The 22,097-nt window shown below is 41.7% G+C and overlaps 1 protein-coding gene across 1 annotated transcript in view; it reads left to right on the top strand.

Moving 5' to 3' along the window:
- The window catches only part of GRM7 (glutamate metabotropic receptor 7), a 1,767,328-nt gene that overhangs the window by 1,580,946 nt on the left and 164,285 nt on the right, over positions 1-22,097 (top strand). Inside the window, exon 9 of the mRNA XM_085624503.1 lies at positions 1,504-1,750. Within this exon, the coding sequence (XP_085480629.1) occupies positions 1,504-1,750 (247 nt within the window). The remainder of the gene's footprint in view (positions 1-1,503; positions 1,751-22,097) is intronic.

The following is a 22,097-nucleotide window of genomic DNA, read 5'->3' as shown; positions in this document are numbered from 1 at the left end:
AAGATTCAGAGCGGGGGCCAATCCTTCCGGGCCCAGGTCCCATCTCTCTGGAAATTAATTTCTGTCTCCATTGAGAACATCCAAAACCACCTGCTTTTTAGGAAAACTTTTAAAACGTGGCTTTTCCTCATCTAGCTCCTCTCTACCTTCTTTTGCAGTACTGGCAGCTGCAGTTTGTTCTCTGGGTCCTCGCTGGTAGGCCCCATTGTTGGGACAGCTATGTGCTTTATAAACCTTATAGCATAACATAACATAACATAACATAAAAACATACTGTGCACCTACATGTAAATCAACTAAAAAGTATTCTAGTTAAAATCAGCTACAGCAAATGTTTCATGTTTAGCACTGTGTGGACCTTCATTGCAATGTTAGGTCTCCTTCCCCTATCCTCTCTTTTGCAATATCTACTTAAATGAATGGTTTCTCTACCCTGCCCAGAACAAATGACGGTCAGCCTAGACCGGTTAATGAGCACCAACTGGGTGTAATGTGCAGGAGGTAATAGTTGGTCTTGTTGCTTTCTTGATCTTTTTGCTGCCTTCAGATTTATGGAGGAGGGATCAGTCTCTCCTTGCTCCCATTTGATTTATTGCATAAAGGTATATGCACACCTGATTGCCTATTTCTGTAATGGGCAAGCCTTTCTTAGATCCTTGGAAATGGACCACAAGGCCTTTGACACAGATCTTCCTTAGAGGCCAGGTACATCCACACTGTCTCCAGCAATTCGAAACTTCATCCCCTAGTTGTGAGATTTGTCCCATGTTTTTTTCCGAATATGCCTCTTTATTCTGCTTGTCGTAACCCCGCATGTTGTTACAATGCAGTCGTTACAACGACCGCGTTGTACCAAAGCATACCATTACCCCGCAAGTCGTAACAATGACTTGTGGAGGAGGCGCTGGATGTTGGAATAGTATAATTTACTATTCCAACTCCAGTCTGTGCGGACAGTAGGGAAGGTGGTGAATTTTAAATCCAACACCTTCTCCCCCTCCGCAAGTCGTTGTAACGCCTTGCGGGTAATAGTATGCAGTGTTACAACGTGGTCGTTGTAGCGACCGATTAGTAACAACTTGTGGAGTGACGGATTTGTAGTAAGGGCTGTTTACCGTTTTTTTCACTTTACATGGTCTATCTCATTTGCCCCTATTTATCGCACTGATCAAGTTAGAATTGCCAATGCTACAGTGTCCCATTATTTTGCAAAAAGGTTTTAAAACATAATAAATTAATGAGATACATGGTAAACATGTTTCAGGACCATAGTATGGTAACCATGTCTGCATATTAAGAGTGCTGTACTAAAGATGTAGCTGTATCTCAGACTTTGTACTTGTGGGATCAGAGGTAGGTCGTGAATGTTTTAGACCTGTCAAGTGAAAACACCACTCTGTAAACTTGCCTTCCTACTTTCACTCTTGAGGTACCATCACCCTTCATCACTGCTCTTGTGTCTGCAGTTTCTAATCATGTATTTTGTTGTCTCCCTCTCTCCAGCTCTACATTCAAACCACCACCCTCACAATATCCATGAACTTGAGTGCTTCGGTGGCACTGGGGATGCTCTATATGCCGAAAGTGTACATTATCATCTTCCATCCAGAGCTGAATGTGCAAAAGCGCAAGCGTAGTTTCAAAGCGGTGGTGACGGCGGCAACAATGTCATCACGACTCTCACACAAGGCCAGTGACCGGCCGAATGGGGAAGCCAAAACCGAACTGTGCGAAAACGTCGACACCAACAGTAAGTGTCAACAGTGTTTGAGCCTTGGAGAGACTTTTAGTGAGTGTGTCTGGCTGACCTGAAATTGAATTAAGAAGTGTTTTCTGAAAATTGATGTTAAGGACATTTGAAGCTTGTATCAAGCCTCTTTATCAAGGGTCACTCAAAGTATGCATTGCACACCCGCACTTTCACGTCTTAAATAAACATGTGTGATGGGAACACAGTTGATTAGCTAAACCCTTATACTTATATGTGCTGTTTGCCAGGATGAAGGTGTTTTAATTCCTATTTATCTACTTGAAAATTCATATGTCATGGTTAATTCACAAACTCTACAAATACAAACGAAAACACATTCTGCACTGTAGAAAGTTACTTGGTATTGGAGCTCTATGGGGAGGGGGAACTGTGCACAGGGAATGGACAAAGACCACACCTTCCACCAAAGCCATGCCCAGTAGGATCTGGTGGAAGAGCAAATTTATCAGTTAAACCTTTGTTCTCAGAACTGTTTGTATATCCAACAATCCTGCACAAAATGGTGTAGAAGCAAGTGGACTTTGCACAGAATGTGACCAAAAGACTCACTCATTATAGAGAACCTAATGGGCATTTCAGAAGATTTTGCACTGTGTGCTTTATGGATAATTCAACTGGATCCCAAGCATTGCCATTGGCCGAGGATGCTTGGGGACTCTATACATATTATGTTTGAGGACATCTAGATGTTGAAGTTAGTACTGTAGCCTTTATGTCTTCCAGGATGTATGTTATTCGTGAGTAAATTAGGAGCAACTTTTCCTCACGCTCTAAAGTAAATATTGTTTCTACATCAGAGATGGTATTGGTCATGACTTTTGTCATGTCATCTGCCACAACATGTGTTAGGTCATGAACTGTTAATTGAGGGCATTGTTGTTGAAAGTTGACCAGAATTTTCACAAGTCTTAGGTTTTAGAGTTTCAGTGGATTTTATAACAAAGTACATATTTGTGTGTAAATATGTGGGTATATAGATATATATGCTAGCTTCTTCGTACACAGGGTACTAGCACTCACTGTAAATCTTTAACCAAATTTATTGGTGAAACACACAAACAAGACGCGTTTTGGCACCTGCCTTCTTAAATATAAGGCGGCAGCCCGAGACAGCGCCATTTAAATACATAATACAAGTTCATTGGCAGTTTCGAGGTGTCACAATCAACAAAGGACTGGCCTCCATACTGAAACCATTTTGGCCCTCTTGGAACATGCAAAATAATGAATGACATTCAAGTCCACATGATTGAAATGCACTAAATCATAAAAGATATATATATATATATATATATATATATATATATATATATATATATATATATATATATATATATATATATATAGCTTTGTCTCCATGAGCAGCCATCATCATTTCTGCTAAAAAACGGAGCGCGGACCACAGAGTTGATGCAGCTGCTAAGTTTTATTCAGCCACAGTTACACCACCAGCATGACGCGTTTCGATCCTGCAAGGATCTTGATCACATATATATATATATCCTACTGGTGGTCGCCAATAAGTAGTTATAGTTAGGACCTAGTTTCGATAGGAAAAGCATTTTTTGATTTGCCAATATCTTTGGCGCTGTTTGACGAATCTTCGCAACATTTTTAAGACTAATGGCCCGCTACGGTCAGCTACTGTCTTGAAAGTTCTGGGGTGATTTGTCAAGCTGGGGCAGAGAAAAAACTTTTGTTGCGGCTACAGCCCGAACTGCTGAACGGAATTAAACCACATTTGGCAGAGAGGTAGCTCTTGGTCCAGAGTGCACTCTTTGCTTCAAATGGTGTAAATCCGTTCAGTAGTTCCTGAGAAATTAAAAATTAAAAAATATTGATATCTGGGGACCGAGGAAGATTCCCAGACCCTTCCGATCACAAGCTTTATTCTGATTGGCTGCCAACACTTCAAACCAAGAAGTGTTGACAGCCATCTGGTGACTCGGTAAAACTAAGTCACAAGTAAACAGTAAAAAAAAAGATAAAAAACAAGAAAAGGGGGCAGGGTAGAAACACCCTGACCCCCTAGGCCTTCTCAGGGACCTCCAGGCCCGAAAAAGCATTTTTTTATTTTTCAGCCGGAGTCACGCTGGATGCGCGAATCGGGTAGAATTTCTTTTAAACTAAGCGCGGGCTCCCCTGCTTCATTCTCCTTAAGACCCCGGGTGGGCCAGGTCCTTTGGACCACCACCTACCCAGGACATTTCTTATTATGGGGCAGGGGACATGCATGTCAGCAGCTCCCCGTTGTCCAAAAGCAATGCTGGCTCCCGCAGAAGGCGGGAATCCGGCTGTGACCGTGGGGGCATTGGGGCTCCCCCCTGCGGTCCCAAATGTAAGACTAGGCCAGGCCATAATTGGCCTCAGGAGGGGGGCCACGCGACCTCCCTCCCCCAAAAAATAATAAATAAAGTCTGGCCAGGCCCTGGGGGATGAGGTCACTGACCATGTCATGAGTGATGTATAAAGCAAGTTATTTAACGTATATAAGTTAATTTATATTTGTTATAAAGCAAGGTATTTAATATATATATATTACCTACTGGCGGTCGCCAGTAGGTAGTTATAGTTAGGACCTAGTTACTATAGGAAAATGGCAACATTCTATTCTCAATAACTTTGGCGCCGATTGATGAATCTTCGTGAAATTTTCAAAACTAATTCTTTGTTGAGATCAGCTCCTATGTTGAAAGTTTGGGGGTGATTCGTCAAGGGGGCAGAGGAAAAAGGGGGTCCCAAAACTTATTTTCTCCATGTTAATTTCCATAGGAAACTTTAGACAAGGCTACCGGTCGAACGGGTGAACGGAATTACCCCAAATTTGGCAGGGAGAAGGGTCTTGGTCTAGAAAGCACGCTTTTGTTTATTTGGTGTAAATTCATTCAGTAGTTTGTGAGAAATATCGAAATTTACAGATATCGATATTTGCGAAATTCTGCCATCGGATTGGCTGAGGCGTTACGAGCACGAGTTTGTTGCTGATTGGCTGTGAGCGGTTGCAACTAGGAAGTGTTAGCCGCCATTTTGTGGTTCAGTTGAAGTGAGTAAGGTGAAAAAGGGGGAAAAAAGTGGAAAATAGGAGGGTAGGAGCACTGTAACCTCTGTGGGGTGTTTAGGGTGTGCTATAGAGGGGGTGCGAAGCGAAATATTTACCCCTACCAGTGTGTAAGTGGTGAGCTACGTAAATTAAGTGAGGTATTGGGTAGAGTCTGATGCGGGTAAGGTGAGCTGGTGCGGGACTCGGGGATTAAAGCGTGAACCCAAATTTTGTGTCTTATGCTGTGAAGTCATGTGCCGTGGCCGCTGCACTACACTGTGGAAGTAGTGTCCGGATGTGTTTATAACTACTAGGATGAACTACTGACCCGTAATGGTATGAAAGTCCTGGGGTACGGAATATATGTGAGGTATTGTCTAGAGTCTCATGTTGTTAAGCTGAGCTGCTGCCGGAGTCGGGGATTAAAGCTTGAGCCCAAACTGTGTGTCATATGCTGTGAAGTCATGTGCTCTGGCCACTGTGCCACATCTGTGCAAGTAGTGTGAGCATGTAGTTATAGGTACTTGGATGAACTTTTGTTTAGAACATTGTAGCTTGGATATGGTGCTTAGGTAGTGTTGTATAGGGAGTGCGAAGGTAAATCAATATGGTATTTGTAGAGCGCAAAGGACTCACCCCTATGGGTGAGTAGAGCTGGGGATCAAAGCGAGAGGTCTGTGCTGCAAAGTGAGATGGTCTGGCCGCTACGCCACAGCTGTGTGGAGAATACATTTTGGCGAGGGTGCGAGAGTTGGCGTTATATGGCCCTAAAATAGGGGGCCTAAGTTGTAAGTTATAGGGTGGCTCTAAAAAGAGCCCTTGTGTTCATTAGTTGGAGCTACATATAAGTGCGGATGCACAGCTTCAAGTTATTCCGGAAAACTCGGTTTCCCTGATCTGTGAAGTGTACTCCATCACTTCTGTATATATCCGCCATATCAAAACGTATGTTGTTGTTGTACATGGACCCCATTTTGTGGTCTCTGAGGTATGCAGAGACGGATTTGTTGACCTTTTTCTGAGATTTTTCAATCTGAGGACAAAATTGTTTGGACCATTTCCACTTCTGTCTTTGGCATATATTGGAATATACAAAGACAGTTTGAGGCAAAAGTAACATCAATTGTCCAAAGGTGACCTTCATAAGCATTTCCAAATCTACCCTAGTCAATGTGCCTGGGTCGTTTCTACCACAGTGCACAATCATGAGGTCAGGGTGTTGGAGATGCAAACAGGTTTTAGCCAAAGGCAACAATTGGTGCCACTTCAATCCTCTCTGTCCAAACCATTTAATGTCCACATTTTGTAAACCTAGGTCTAAGTCAATTTGTCTCTGTTCTGCATACCTCTTGCACCAGAAAACACAGCTATGTCCTATGATCCACACTAGCATTTTGAAGGTATGACTGGAAGGTTTGGAAAGATGTCTGTAGCTCATGCAGTTTCTTCCTAGAATAAGAGATATGTTTAAAGATGGGGAACTAGTTTCTTTTCGCATACAAAACGGTACCTGATTGGGAGACGAAAAGCATTGTTTTTTAAAAGTAGGGTGCACATACGTTTTGTGGAAAAGTATGTTTGTGATTGGTTAAGAAAAAGCAGTTTGCACGTACATATTATAGTACATATTATAGGATAAAAGTTGCTCAACTCAACCACACCTGCTACTTGCATTTGGAAGGCACTGTTCGAACTTAAAACAATCATGAACTTTTAACCTGCACATGCTGTTAAATGCTCGAGAAAATGTTGCAAAAAAATATCGTTAGGTTTAAAAAAAATTATGAACTTTTAACCTCCACGTGTTGTAGAATGTTCTAGAAAGTGTGTTGATAGAATACGTTGCATTTCTGACTTTGATGTGTACTTGCATATTAAAAAATCTATTTATATGGAAAAGTAGAAAGACAGTAATAGAGAGAATTTTTGAAAGCTAAAAGAATCAAGGAACTATTGTAATTGGTTCTTGACTACCTACTGGCGGTTGACAGTAGGTAGTTATCACTGTTAACGGTCTGAAAGTGCGGTGTTGCTCAGAGTGGCATTGTGGTGATATGATATGATGCTACACTCGGGTATGAAACCGAGAGTCTAAACAGTGAGGTCATTGCTGTAAAGTGATGTGGTCTGGTGTTTGTAGCATATGTGTGCAAGTAGTGTTAGTAGGCATTTATACCATACAGGGAGTGGGAAACGAACTACTGACCGCTACTGTGTGTTGATAATATACCAGAAGTGGGAAGCGAAGTAGTTACGCCTACCGGTGTGAAGACTTGGGGATGAAATTGAGCTGATTGCTGTAAAGTGATGGGCTCTGGGCGGTGTAGGATACTAGCCGCTGTAGTATAAGTGTGTAAGTAGTGTTAGTATGTGTTTATAGTATATAGGGAGTGGGAAGCGAACTACACATCCCTACTGATGTGACGACTCGGGGATTAAACTGTGAGCCTAAATTGTGAGATCATTGCTGTAAAGGGATGTGCTCTGGGCGTTGTAGCATACTTGTGGGAGAAGTGTTAGTTTACGTTTATACAATATAGGGAGTGGGAAGCGAAAGTCTTACCCCTACTGGTGTCAAGACCAATGGATGAAACTATGAGCTCATTGCTGTAAAGTCATGTGCTCTGTGTAGTATTCCATTGTAGGTCATAGTAGAATGTTAGTATGTAATTCTACTAGAATCTAAGGGGCATATTATCAAGGAACGGTGTTAAAATTATCGCCGCTTTAGCGGCAGGAAACTGCCGCTAAAACGGCGATAATGGGCTTGATAATATGCCGTAGAGAATTCAAATAGAAGCCCATGTTAACACGAGAACATGGGCTTCTATTGTAATTCTCTACGGCATATTATCAAGCTCATTATCGCTGTTTTAGCGGCAGTTTCCTGCTGCTAAAGCAGCGATAAGTTTAACGCTGTTCCTTGATAATAAGGCCCTCACTATGTAATGTTAGAATGTAGGGCTGTCATGAGGGGAACCTTGCGGAGTTTGTACACGGTGCTGGATTAGACGGTTGCTTTGCTGTCTGCTCCTGTTGGTGGTTGTTTTCAGGTGTCTTGTTTTCTTGTAATAAATCTACCTATTGGATTCACTGCTGTCTGCCTCTTCACTACATAAATTTGGCGACGAGTGGGAGAAGGCAAAAAGAAGGCACCACTCAGCAATATTTCAAAATTGCTGGCGTTGTGCTGAAGATCCTTTTTGTTCGTGTAGCTGTTTCTACTCATGCCAGGGTCGTCGGCTCATTGAACTATGTCATACGACTTCTGATAGGATTTATATTTTTAGATTTTGTGCTTCCTCTGCTTCTTCACTACATTCTGGTCACTTTACTGCACGTGTGTAAGTAGTGTTAGTATGCGTTTATACTAACAAATGCATCATGGTAGTAGGGAGGGCGACCTCTCAGGCGCAGCTCATACAATGTCCCGGGGTGTGCATTCGCTGGACAATTGTGTTTGCTATTAGAGGGTGGTGCATGGCTTCCACCCTGTGATAGGAAATACTTTAATTGTTCGGGGGGTTCGAGGTCAACTGAATTACGGGGATCGCCACACTCCGGGTCTTTATTTAAATATGCAGGGTGGGCCTCGGCAGTCCCTTAAGCCTCGGTGGACCTAGGCAGTGCCTTATTTGTTCTGTAATCACACGGGCAGTACTTATGGTGTTATAAAGTGATACACTCATAGAACTCTTGCAGTTGTACAATCACCCAGGCTTCATTTGTCTGATAGTCAGTTAGAATATGTTTGGTAGGTGCACTCTAATATTAAATAATGTTGTCCTTAAAATCTCCTATAAACAGATGATTTTCACAATAAACAATATACAAGTGTCATCAGAAAAAGAAGACCTATACACTCACTTATTTATTTGAAAAAATTAGTAACCTTTATTAAAACAGAAATAAACAGAAATATAACTTTAATAGAACAGTATAATAAAAAAAAACGTGGGACTCCAGTGGAAGCAGCGTAGGAAACCTGCAAGACAAAAATGAAACATAAGTATGTGTGCTATGTGGAAGAGGTAAAGAAAGGTAGTCCGAATGAAAGGACCATAGAGAGAATGAGGGGGAGTGGGTGGAAGGGAGAAGGGGAGGGAGAGTCAAAAGAAGAGAGGGAGGAGACAGAGCGTCGGCCTATTGCACCCAGCCCTTAGTGTTTACCCTCTGTCACCCGTTTGTCTAGGACGCTGGGGTCTGCGAGAATTTGTGTGGTTCAGCAAGTCCTTAAAATGAAATACATTAGGCCAGAGATTATGGGTCATATTATGAAGAAAGGGCGATAACATTATCGCTGCTTTAGCGGCAGCAAACTGCCACTAAAGCGGCGATAAGGGGTTGATAATATGCCCTTGTGAATTCCCTTAGAAGCCCAGGTTCTGGTGTGAACCTGGGCTTCAATGGGAATTTACAAGGGCATGTTATCTGTAGGGCAGCGCTGCCCGCTGCCTCAGGCCTAGAGTACGGTCCAGAAGGTCCTTAAAATTAGACCGATGTGACTGAATGAGGTCAGAGATCACATCATTACGCACGGCAACATCACTTTTTAGCACATGCGCACTCAGGGTGATCCACCCCTCCCGCAGAACCGCCCTCAACAGGTGTCTGTAGGGCAGCACTGCCTGTAGGTTCAGGCCTACCTTATGGTATAGCAGGTCTTTAAAATGATACAGAGATGGGACTGAATGAGGTCAAAGATCACATCATAACACATGGCAATATCGCTTATTCGCATGTGCGCAGTCTGGCTGATGCATCCCATCCCTCCCGCAGCACCGCGCTGAAGAGGTGTCTGTAGGGCAGCACTGCCCGCTGGTTCAGGCCTGCAGTACAGTCCAGCAGGTCTTTAAAATGAGACAGAGATGTTACTGAATGAGGTCAAAGATCACATCATAACACATGGCAATATCGTTTGTTCGGACCTGCGCAGCTAGGCTGAAGCACCCCATCCCTCTCGCCGCAGCGCGCTCAATTGGAGTCCCTGTGCACCCAGGCAGCCCCGCTTACCTGCTGTCATTGTTGTGCGAGCAAACACTACGGGCAGCAGTGCTCACAATTCAGATGGAGTGTTGATTGCAGGAGAGTGTACACCTCATGGATCCCTTTCGTAGATGATGGGCAGTAGGGCTCACAATTTAGAGCCCGTGTTGATTGCCAGGATGGAGTACACCTCATGGATCCATTTCTTTTTTTTATTGCGCATTGTGATATGCAAGGTGGATGCGGCAAATCATTTGAGGTAGTGTGGAAGAAGAGGGACGTGTGGCGTCGTGGTTATCCTATTTATACGTACGCAAAGTGGGCTGGCCTTGCGTACGCCATGCCAGCGTAGGGGTGTGAATAATTATTCCGGGGACTTGGGCGTTGTTCAGTTCCTGCCTGGCCAGGAAGTGTACTTATGTGTGTGCAATTTAGATTAGTGTAGCATGTGTCGGGAGGGCGGAAACTATCGTTAATGAGATGGCATGTGATCTAGTATGTGCTGTCTGCCCGTGCCTGATGATGCTCCTTAGAGCCAGCAATACCCAGGCCGAAAGGCAGCACAATAATACACACCAGGGGCATCATATTTGTTTTTTGATGGAACGTTTGAGATGCATGGCAATCACACATGGAAGGCTAATGTACAGAGCATGAATATTGATCAAGATGATCGTTACATGTTGTGTTTAGTATAAGATATGTGTATACAGGAAAACACTTTTCAAAAAACTTTCTAAGCAGAAGAGGTGTCTCTCATCAAACGCTGTAGAGAGAATGAGTAAAATGGGTGGAGTCGTACAACTGTTACAATGGGAAATGTTATGAACCAATCAAATGCTTTTTTTTAAGGTCACATGGCAATCGCGCACCGAGCGCACAAGGAGGCTGCACCCGACGCAATTTTGACAAAATATATTTATCATAATATAAGTTTATTACAGTTAGAAATATATAAATGTTTAAAATAATTTAGATTTTCGCGTGCTCTCATATACTGTTTAAACTTATTTAGATATACTTTTGAGACAAAAAAAAAGGGAATGGCCCACCCGGCGCGATACTATATGTCTGTGACGTAACACAGGGCCTGGCAGTGTGTACTCGTCAAATACGCAACGCGCAGCAGGTGCGACCCCATACGTACATGACAAAACATGTGGCTTGGTACTGCGGACCAGTCGGATATGATGTTACGCGAGACGCGGTGCCGCAAACTCGTCGTATAAGAAGTGCGCATCATTTACGAGTTTAGCAATATGGCGGATAGGATTTGTGTGGTGATTGAGCTTGGTACGCTACCGGTATGGGAGTGCAGTTTTCAAAGCCCAAAAAATACATATTTTTTGGGGAAGATATAAAACATTACATGATTTTTAAAGTTAAAACCAAGAAGTATAATAGAGTTTTAAAATATTTAAAAAATAATAGAAAAATATAGGTTTTATAAACATTAAAATATGAAATTAACATTTAAAAAACCTTCGAAATTCACTGAAAAAACCATAGGTTTTACAAACGTTATAGTTAGGAATTAGCATTTAAAAAACCTTTGAAATTCAGTAAAAACAAATTGGTTTCAGGGACGTTATAGTTAGTTGAACATTTGACTCATATAAAACCAGAGAAATTCGCCTGTTAATGCCATATACTACATAGCACTCACTATTTCCTATTATATATATATATTAATTGGAGTGCATAAGTCTATATTTATATTGATATTATATATACGCAAATCTATAAGATAGATAGATAGATAGATAGATAGATAGATAGATAGATAGATAGATAGATAGATAGATAGATAGATAGATAGATAGATAGATAGATAGATAGATAGATAGGTAATTGTAGACCGTACACTTTGCTTGCAAATGTTTTTTAGTCATCCTGCCGGAAAGACAATACAGTGTATATTCCTCTAATTTATGTGCATGTGAGTCAGTTGCCACAGCTTGTCTAACTAGTGTTGTCTGTCCTAGTTTTTAAATAGGCCATTTTCCCAGGATCTCTGCAGCTGCTGTCTCCTGGGTACCTTGTGAATACAGAGAACATTCATGCCCAAGCACTGAACATTTCCATTTATTAACCTGCTCTCACTTGACTTGGGTGCCACCTCCTCATTAGATGGACAATAAAACATCTTTGCTCTTGTACAAACAGTCGTAATAGTACTCCCTGGTTCTTGCTTTTCTTTGCTTAAGGATTACAGATTTAAAGTGATAACTTAATGGAACTCTCATTTATTTTGTCATTATTGGATTAATTAAGCCAGTTGTGCATACAGTTAGAGGATAAGTAATCACCCCGGGTAAGGGCAGACGTCCATCATGCCATTAATATTTATAATGTTCAATCAGGGAAACAAGTGAATTGTTGAGTGTAAGGCTACGGGGCTGTAGAAAGGAAGCCATATCAGGTGAGCTGTTTATTCCAGCAAATCGAAAACTAGGCTAAGGGCCTGATTTAGAGCTTGGCAACAGGTTTGTTCTCTCACAAACGTGACTGGTATCCCGCCTGCCTTATTAAAAGTGCATTATACCCTATGGCACTTGTTATAAGTGGACGGATGTCCAAAATGTTGTGACACAGAGCCCATCCACCAGACTCTAAATCAGGCCCTATATTTTGCTGATTTTAAGAATCTGATCCAAATAAATTGCATGACTCCATACTGTAACATATCCCTTTGTGAAGGGGTTGGTTCTGCTCGAAATTCCACTGTGTTTGAAGGGAAGTCCTCATTTATCCAGATCCCCTGTTAACCCTTTCACTGCCACGGCGCTTGAGCACCTCTCTGCAGCTATTCACAAAAGAGTGCTCAAGGAAATGTACCTCTTTGATCTCTTCTTGCACCCACCCAAATTATATGCTTTTTTTTTCTTGCACATCCAGTGATACATAACCCCAGAGCAATAGCTCTTTGCAGCCTGAAGATATAATGAACTTTTACCTTTTTATAAACACGTGTGCTCAATAGCTTGCTGTATTTCTCAAACAGAGAAAGTAAATCCTGGAACCCTAATCAAGGAAATCTTGCCCTGAATGCCTGGAGTCTAGCAATACCAAATTTGGGAGGAATATATAGGGAATGTAGTCTGCATAAATAATTATGTAATTTTTATACAGATCATGAAATTGGGTCAGACGTTTGTGTGTGTATGTAGATATATATATGTGTGTGTATCCATGTATATGTATCTATGTATATGTATCTATGTATATATAGATATATATATATATATATATATATATACACACATATATATATATATATACAAAGATACATATACATAGATACATATATATTTATACAAACCTTTGACACAATTTCATGATCTGTATTAATATTACATAATTAATTAGGCAGACTACATTCCCTATATATTCATATATATATATTAGTATTAGGCGGGGAGCTTGTATTTGCTATATGTACTTTGAGTCTTTGAGTTTATTGGGCCAAAAGTCTAGTAGCCATGACCTTATATAGTGCAGGTGTATGAGACTGTGCAGAAGAATGCCATTTATAGGAGGCAGAACATACATTCTTTAAAAGAGTTCTTGGCGTTATGCTTATAATTTTGCCTCAGGAGACCGGGCTGTGACACCTGGAAGATCACATCAATTGAGCCCCAATTGCACTCTGGATTTCAGTTTGGTGTGTCCAGGGAGGTTATTGGAGTTGTGCTGGAAGTTTTACTGTGGCACTATGTCCCATGGCTGCATTGTCTGGACGAGATCCAATGCCCATCTTATAGGTTCTTTCAACAAGCTTTCAAATTTGCCTTCTGCTAATAAGCATTGGCGGCGCTAATTACGAAAGTTAATTGCACATGTAATTTACTCTCACACTTTTGAGTAACTTTCTTGCTTTAGGCTTATAACAACATCCACATTTAAAGCTACTCAAAAGTGTAAACTTACATGCCTCCACCCCCTGAACAAAAGCGTGTAGTCACATTTACAAGTGTAAGTTATTGCCCAAAAAAACAATAGTCCAGCACCATAAACTTATATTTATTCATATTTTAAACTATTTTAAATAATGTAATTTAATTTATCATCATTTCCTATGGGGTTTTCCTAAATGTCGCTACCTCCATTATTTTCTGTGGCATAGTGTAGCAGTGCCAGTGGTTGGCCATGTTTGGGCAGAGTTACTAAAGTTATGTATTTGCTTGTAGTAATTTACACTTGAATATGTGGTTCCACCTCCTTTTTCAGGGGGTTGTCATGTGCAAGTCTACACTTTTGAGTAACTTTACACTTGGATTTTGTGAATAGCTAAAAGAAGTAAAGATACTCAAAAGTGTAGGAGTAAATTACACTTGTAAACACATAAGAGTAAAGTATGTTTGCGAATAGCCCCAATAGTATTTGACTCTGTTAACAGAAATGTATATCTTTGTAATGTTATGGTCCCTGTTGGTTTTCTTGTGGGAAAGCATGCACTGAATACATTATGCCTGAGTTGGTTATGGTGACAAGCTATAGGCCTGATTGGTGTACTGGGAAAAGTTATTTACATTGTCATAGGTCTGATCTGCTTAAGAAGAAAAGTTATGAAAAAGACAGTAGGGCTAGCAGACTTATTGTGAAAAGCACTTGTTAATGTCCGTATGCTTGTAAAAGCGAATTATCACATTGTGTAACAGGCTGTAGATAAGTATTATGTGACATATAATCTCACAGATTACAATAGTAGACAAAGGTTTTGGATGGGTGTTGGTCACTCACTCTGGCAAACCCTGGAGGTTTTCACTGTGAGAATTCTTGTTAGACCCTTTAGAGTGGGAGATTACATTGCTCTGAAAAATATTTGTTTATATATTTGTAATTGTATGGCCATATGCATGATGGTTGCCAGTTTATGTACACTTCAATAGGTCTGTGTTGGTTATAGTGTTCAGCCAATGGCAAAGCTATTGGATTTACTGGTTTATTGGGAAAAGGTATGCTAGATTCCATGTGTTTGATCTATTTATTATGAAACTATCTGACAAATCCAGTTAGCCTGAATTACATTTTATGATAAGCAAATGTTAAAGGCAGTAGGTGGTTAAAGATGGTTCGTTGATATACTGTGTTAAAGCCTGTATGAAGGATCACCATAGTAGGCGTTTTGGTGTTTGTGAGACACCTGAACAAACCATAGAGATAGAAGATGTGCATTACAGTAATCCTCATTTGGCTCTCTGAGGAGGGATTTTGTATTGTTTTATCAGCTGTAATTTTGTATTTTTTAAAAATTTTGTTGCTGTACCCCTAGTGGTTGCTTTCTGGAAACGCGTATGACCCAACACAGAAGGTCTGAGTTTATTATCGTGACGAGCTACTGAAGAAGGTTATAGGTCTGATTCTTATCAAAAGTTACAACAAGGCATTAGGCTTTAAGTTTTTATTGGGGTGTGTGAATCTTTCATAATTTGCTCTAGTGTAACTTTGCAAAAGTACAGCAAAATTGCGCTCAATTAGATGTAATTACGGGAAATTAATCTTGCGCTCAAAAAATTACCAGAACCGTCAGTTTGGTAAAAATTCTACTTGAAAATGTAATTTCAAGTGTATTTCCAGTTGCGTGCATTGAAAACGTGCCTGCTTGAATTCTGATATGTATTTTCATGCTCAAAAGGCCCTCTTGGGTAAATAAATCTACCCGAAATGTTAATTGAATGGCCATGTTACAGGAAATGCAGATTGCGTTCAAAACACTGCCGCTGGCATTCAGATTTGTAGTTTAGCATTCAGAAATTACTTTATGGTCCGCTTGGGTAAACAAATCTACCAGAAATGTTAGTTAAATGCCTTCACGTTCAAAATGCTGCTGCTTGGCTCAAAAATTACCCAAATGGTTCAAATCATTTGATCATTTCTCCCCGAATGGGTGTTTCATTATGCGATGTGACATAATGGCATAATCCCTGTAATTCTGTATACCTTTTGTTATGTGAAATTACCAAAATTACACCAATAATGCCAGGGTAATTACAATTTCACAGAGGACTTCTTTTTATTGTAAAAAAAAAAGCATATGTTAAAGTCGATATGCATTAAGGGTGGATTGTTATTATTCTGTATTAAAGCCTACAGACAGGTTTTTTGTTGAATGAAATCTAACAAGTTACCATAGTAGGCAAGGGTTTGGGTGTTGGTTCCTCCCTCTGAAAGACCCCTGGGATAAAAGATTTACATTGTTAGAATCCTTGTTCGGTCATCGTAGGAGAGATAGCATTTTGCTTTGCTAACTAATTTTGTATACTTATGTAATATTATGACAGTATGCCTGATGGTTATCTTGGGAAAGTTTAAGCTCAATACATTAGAGTTGAAGAGTAGAGAAGGAGAGCATTTTTAGATCTCGCCTAGCGTTGCAGCGCAAATGTGCTGCTATCGCTTTGCGAGGCATGCAGTATATACTGCAGTGTGGAAGCTTCATGGAAGCTCCGCCCATTCTCTGCCCATTGGCTTTTGTCTTAAATGATGCCTTCCGACTGGTTTGAGGCTTGTTAGTCCCTCCTCATTCATCATTTGTATCCTTCCACGGCTATTGGCCCCTTTACTCCTAACACTATTTTCTTCCCTGTCTTGCCTAGCGTTGAAGCGCGAATGCCCTGCCATCGCTTTGCGAGACATGCAGTATATACTGTACTGTGGAAGCTTCGTGGAAGCTCCGCCCACTCTCTGCCCATTGGCTTTTGTCTTAAATGCTACCTTTCGATTGGTTTGAGGCATGTTAGTCCCTCCTCATTCATCATTTGTATCCTTTCACGGCTATTGGCCCCTTTACTCCTAATACTATTTTCTTCCCTGTCACCCCACCCCACCGCCCCCCCTAGTCTGTGACTTCTCACCCTCCCTCTCCACCCCACCCACTCCCATTTGTGTTTTCGTGCCTACCGGCACTTCCGTTTTCATCTTTATTATTGCCACCTTGAAATATGCGAGTTCAAGATGGGTGCTGTACAAAAAATTGTTGTGTTTAATGAACTAGATTTTAATGTTACTCTAAATATAATAAGACTCCAGGCAACATTCGGGGTATGCTTGGCAACTGACGCCTCTTAGTTCACAAATGGCATTGTTGTCGGGCGGGAAGAGCGGCAGTGTTTTAACTAATGCTTAAAACAAGCACTTTTAATAGCTTCCTCTCAATTCAGTGCTATAATCTTGTGTACTGAGGTGACGCGCTAAAGAAATGCACTTTTTTTAATTCTGAAGAGACATTATCGCACATTTACATCATGTTTACTGTATGATTAAAATGCCGATAATTTTCACAGCTCACCCACTGGCTCGTATACGCTTGGCTCGTCTCGGGATGGCTCTACCTGTTAATTAATATATTGGCTCGCGCACCTCTAACAAAGAAAGATGAATGGATACATGACAGTGAACCCAGTAGATGGTAGAGAAATAGACTGGTGCAGACAAACAGACAAGGTCAGTCTCCATTGCCTCACGTCAGAATCATCACATTCAATAACCTGGAAATCTGCCGGCAACTCCTGCATGCCCCAACCTCATCCCCCTCACCTATTCTTAGCTATTCTTAGCAGAAGCGGCAGATTCTGAGCTGTGCCCTGCTGGTGCAGAGGAGCATGGCAGAGTCTGTAGAAGCACTGGGATCCCTAGCCTCTCCGGGCGGGCACCTATGCCTTCCTGGTGCCTTCACACTCAGGATAAATTAATACATTTTGTTCTGTGCTTTAGTCGCCCCTCTGTGAGCACTGTCTAGTAGATGAAGCTCTGGGTTAATAAACACATTCAGAGAGGTGGTTGTGTACAAACAAACAACAGCCACAATAACGTACGTTTTGAACATGTAGTTAAATACCTGCTCATCGAGTACCTCATTGGTCGATCATTCCATGGCACTACCAAAATTACATTTGGACACATTTGCTCAACTGTAAAACATTCCCTTCTATGGGTCATTTAACAACTCTGGGCTTTTGGGTTAGGTAACCTACTTTGGATGCTATGTAAAAGAGTAAATACAATAATTAATGCAATGAAACTAAGCAACCAGTACTGTCTAAAACACTGTTAAAACTGACACGCATTCTGGCATTTTGTTTAGTTAATGTCGATTTTCTCATAGATGCGAGTAAAGTACTCTTAATATCCTAATGAAATCTGCACACTTTTAACTAATAGCACCGGGTGACCTTTTGACAACTAGGTAATGAATACATTTTCATGTACCCCCAATGCCCCCCTGCCCCCGCCCCCTTGGCAAACTTCATTGCCTCCCAGTGTTTGGGGGATAACCAAGACGCAGGAGAGTGAGTCAAATAGTCTAGAAAATGAAAGAGAAGCCGGGATTCGGATTCACATGCTCTGATCCCGATTGCGCTGGTTAGTCTGTAAGCACTACTTTTATTAATGAGTTTTGCTTTAGTAAAGCAAAACGGTGTGCATGTGTGGCAACACTTCACCCATGAGGTACGTGCCAAGCAATTGTTGATACAAACCATACTTTGCGTCTTTTTCAATATTTTTATTACGAAGTGCAGGACCTTTCCAAGGGATTTTTCACACTACATACATTCACTCTAAAAATAAAATGTATAGGTAAAAAACATTGCCATTTACAATGTCAATAGCTCTAACTCACAAATGTGAGACCTATTTGCATTGCAAATGCTTGTTCTTTCTTAGTATTACTAGGCATGTGAGCCTTTGACACCATCTCCCCGTCACCCAGGGACGCTAGGGTAACCTCTGCTCTATCCCCCATACTATCTGGGGTTATCTCAGTAAGCGCTGCACTAGCCCGCCTCAGTGTCTGCCCACCAGTGGGGGACTGTGCCAGTTTGGTTCACTTGGCATCTCCATTGTAGTGCCCAATCTATTGGGACTCATAGGACTTAGGGGTGCCTTCCCTGATGACTTATTATCATGTTCAGGTGGAGATTGGTAGTCCTGATCCTTAGAACTTGTTTGAGGTCCTTTAGAGAACTCCTTGTTCTTACATTTGTCTCACTCCTCCTTCTTCTGGTGGGGACCCTGATTATCCTTGTCGTGTTACCACCAGATACCTTCTTGTGGACCTTAGTGCTGAGCCTGTGGTCCGCCTCCTGGGGTCAATCAGGTGTTGGCACATATCTGCAAAACACAGATTAAAAATGTGCTTTCTTGCAATCATGTTACATAGCCCTTGGAAATCCTTTACTTCACTGCCCTTCGCCCAACCATCCAATGACCTGCAAAAGGAATCCACACAATCCAGCCAGGACTGATGGGCCCCCTTCTGGCTGTCCCTTAACTTCTGCCTGTGCTTCTCAGGGGTGAAGCCATATTTTCTGACAAGGGTTTCCTTCATTGGGGGATACTTCATACTGTCCCCCTTCTCTAGGGTCAATAGTGCCTCCCTCTTCTCACTAGTGATATGCTTGTGGAGGCTAACCCCCAATCCTCCACAGGGATCCAATGCATATGATAAGCTATCTCATAATCTTCAAATCACTTGTCAATGTTATCCCCCACAACAAAGTCAGGCACCAGACTCTTTGGGTTGTGTACCCTCTTGTCTCCAGTGTGCCCTGTTGGTACACTGTAACCATTTTTGTTGGACCCCCCCATGCTTAGATCTGATGTCCAGCACTCTGAGACTTAGCTCACAGGCCAGACTTCTCTTTTCCATCGCTAGACTCTTCTCCTTCAAGGCTCTCTCAACCTCAGCCTTCTCCTTTGCTAGGGCCCTCTCAGCCTCATCCTTTTCATTTACCAAGGTTCTCTCAACCGTCTTTGCCTCCATGGTCAGTTTCCTTTCCTCTATTCTTAATTGGGCCATCTGCAACCTGAACTCCCTTTCAGCCTTCCTATCCATTCTTCCTATCCTACTTTGTGCAGTAATTTACGGACTGAAATTTACAGGGAGAACGACAGCACAGGAAATACTGACATTTCCATAGAGAAAGGTTACATCAATGAATGAAGATCTGCCATTTATAGTGAGAAAGGCAGCAGCAGTAAATGTATGGGCAACATTTATAGGGAGAAACTTCACAATAATAAATAGAAACATACATTCATAAGAAGAAAAAAAGGCCACAGCAAAAACGGAAGATCCAACATTTATAGGGAGGAAGGCTGTAGTTAGAACAAAAACTGGCTTTTTGAAGGTAGAAAGGCCTGAGCAATAGCGGAAGGGCAGACATTAATAGAAACAGCCTGATGTTTAGGGAGAGAAAGTGCTGCAATAAATGAAGATCGGGTATTTATAAGGAGATTTAAGCAGCATTAATTGAATGACTCACATTTAGAAAGGCCACATCAGCAAAAAAAGAGTGCCTGAAACTCATAGGGAGAAAAACATGAAAGGCTCATGTTAACAAAGAGAAAGGTCACATCCATAAGTGAAGGAAGGATATTTACAGGGCGAAGGGTGGCAGCAACACTGTAAAGAACCACAACTGCACAGAGGAAACTGGAGCCACTAGGAGGCAGGAAACAGAAAGAGGCAGTGGAAATGTAATGTTAGCAAGAGCTTTTGTTCTTCAGTGCGCTCCCAAGACGCCCTGTTTTCAGGACAGCCATCTCCTGGGTCAATTCAATTCAAGATCTTTATTCGGTATGTGTAGAACAACCATAAAAGTCAAGAGAATATATCCATCTCTTGAGTCTATAAAAACAGACGTGCACAGATGTGCGTTCCCCTCGCCCTCATACAATCAGTAAGGAACTAAGGGGTAGGGATTCTGTAGCACCAAAAAGGTCAGGCCTTTTATTAAGGGATTAGTAGGGATTCCAATTGTGACTCCCACCTTCCACTCTACACACAATCCACCCAGGACTGATGGGGCAGCATCTGGCATGTGAGTGCATCAATTGGTGAAATGTCATTTTTCTGGCACATATAGACCTTGTGAAAAGGGTATGTTTGCTGGCATTTAAATTGCGATGGACCTATGTCTTCTGGGACAGGATGATCGGCGATTCTGACACCAGAACAATGTATTGATGAGTTCCCAATTGGCACACAAAAAAATTCTGCCGTGCACACATATTGCTGCATGTATTTTCTGCTGCACTCGACAATATTACTGGCTTCTTGAATTGCTTAATTAGCCATAGGCAAAATTCATCTAAACCCCATATACTCGGTTTTAAGAAATTGTCAACTCGCTGAAAGTGCTCGCCCACACAGCGAGACAAAAGATCTTCTTAAGCTGCTCGGCTTTTGATGACCTGACACCAGTGAGCTCCAGAGTTAAGATAGTGTAATGGTGTCCACGAATGATCAAGAGTTCCCGAAACACAGACATTCACCGGAGGGCAATTATTCCAGAGATCTGGAAAAATATAGGAAAAAAGAGTTACAGGATGTGAATATAAAATTAGAAAGAAACTAGAGAAATGAGGGAGCTGCAGATGTAATTGAATTCTGGTTGTTGCCACAACAATCTCATTTCAGCACCTCTTATAAAGTGCAGGCGCTCAGCTAAAAGGATTAAAAGTATATTTAAAAAGTTACAATTTCTTTCCTGCTTTAACTCTAAAAAGAGATAAAAAAGAATGAAAATACACTTTAACTTTATTAGGCGATTGTAGCAATGAGAAGCAGAATAGACATGTTAGTTTGAAAAGCTGTCCCTTTCAATGGCTTCCAAGAGGATGACGTAGGTGGCCGGTTAGAGAGAAGGAAAATTGTCACTAAGTAAAAATGGAGAAGACTCTGATCTGAAACTCAGAAATAATGCTGCACCACAGAGCTACAAAACCATTGTCAGCCAAGGAGGGAGGACATTTGGACCCCTCCAGTGTGGCGGAGGGGAGTGTCGGCTCAGCATCCTGTGATTCTGGGCAAATCACTTGGGGGCATATTAGTAAGCCCATTATCGCCTCTTTAGCGGACGTTATCGGCCGAAAAGCGGCGATAATGGCATCGCAGTATCAGCAAGGAAGGACAGGCTAGCACGTGTTTCCTTGTCGTAGCACCGGTTTTGCTTACGCCTTGCATCGCATCTCTAATCAGATGCAAAGTAGGCGTTCCCGAGCAAAACCACTGGGAATAAGTTGCTAACCGCACATCGCGGTATTTACAAGGCCTGCCCTGACACCCATAGTGATGTCAAAACCCGCGCTAACCGCGGTTATCGCTGATAGCTAACGTCTGCAGAAATTCAGACATAGCTATATGTGTAATGGGGGGTGGAATCTCAGGCTACGACCACCATGGGTTATTTACAAGTAATTCCCTATCGCTGCAGGAATATCGCTGGATTTCCAGCGATATTCCCGCATTTGGCCGGCTCTCGCTTGATTTTTATCGCCTGGGTAATAAGCGTT

The sequence above is a fragment of the Triturus cristatus genome, chromosome 9 (genome assembly GCF_964204655.1).
Source record: "Triturus cristatus chromosome 9, aTriCri1.1, whole genome shotgun sequence".
NCBI classification, from domain to species: Eukaryota; Metazoa; Chordata; class Amphibia; order Caudata; family Salamandridae; genus Triturus; species Triturus cristatus.
This window is presented reverse-complemented; position numbering and strand designations above follow the sequence as displayed.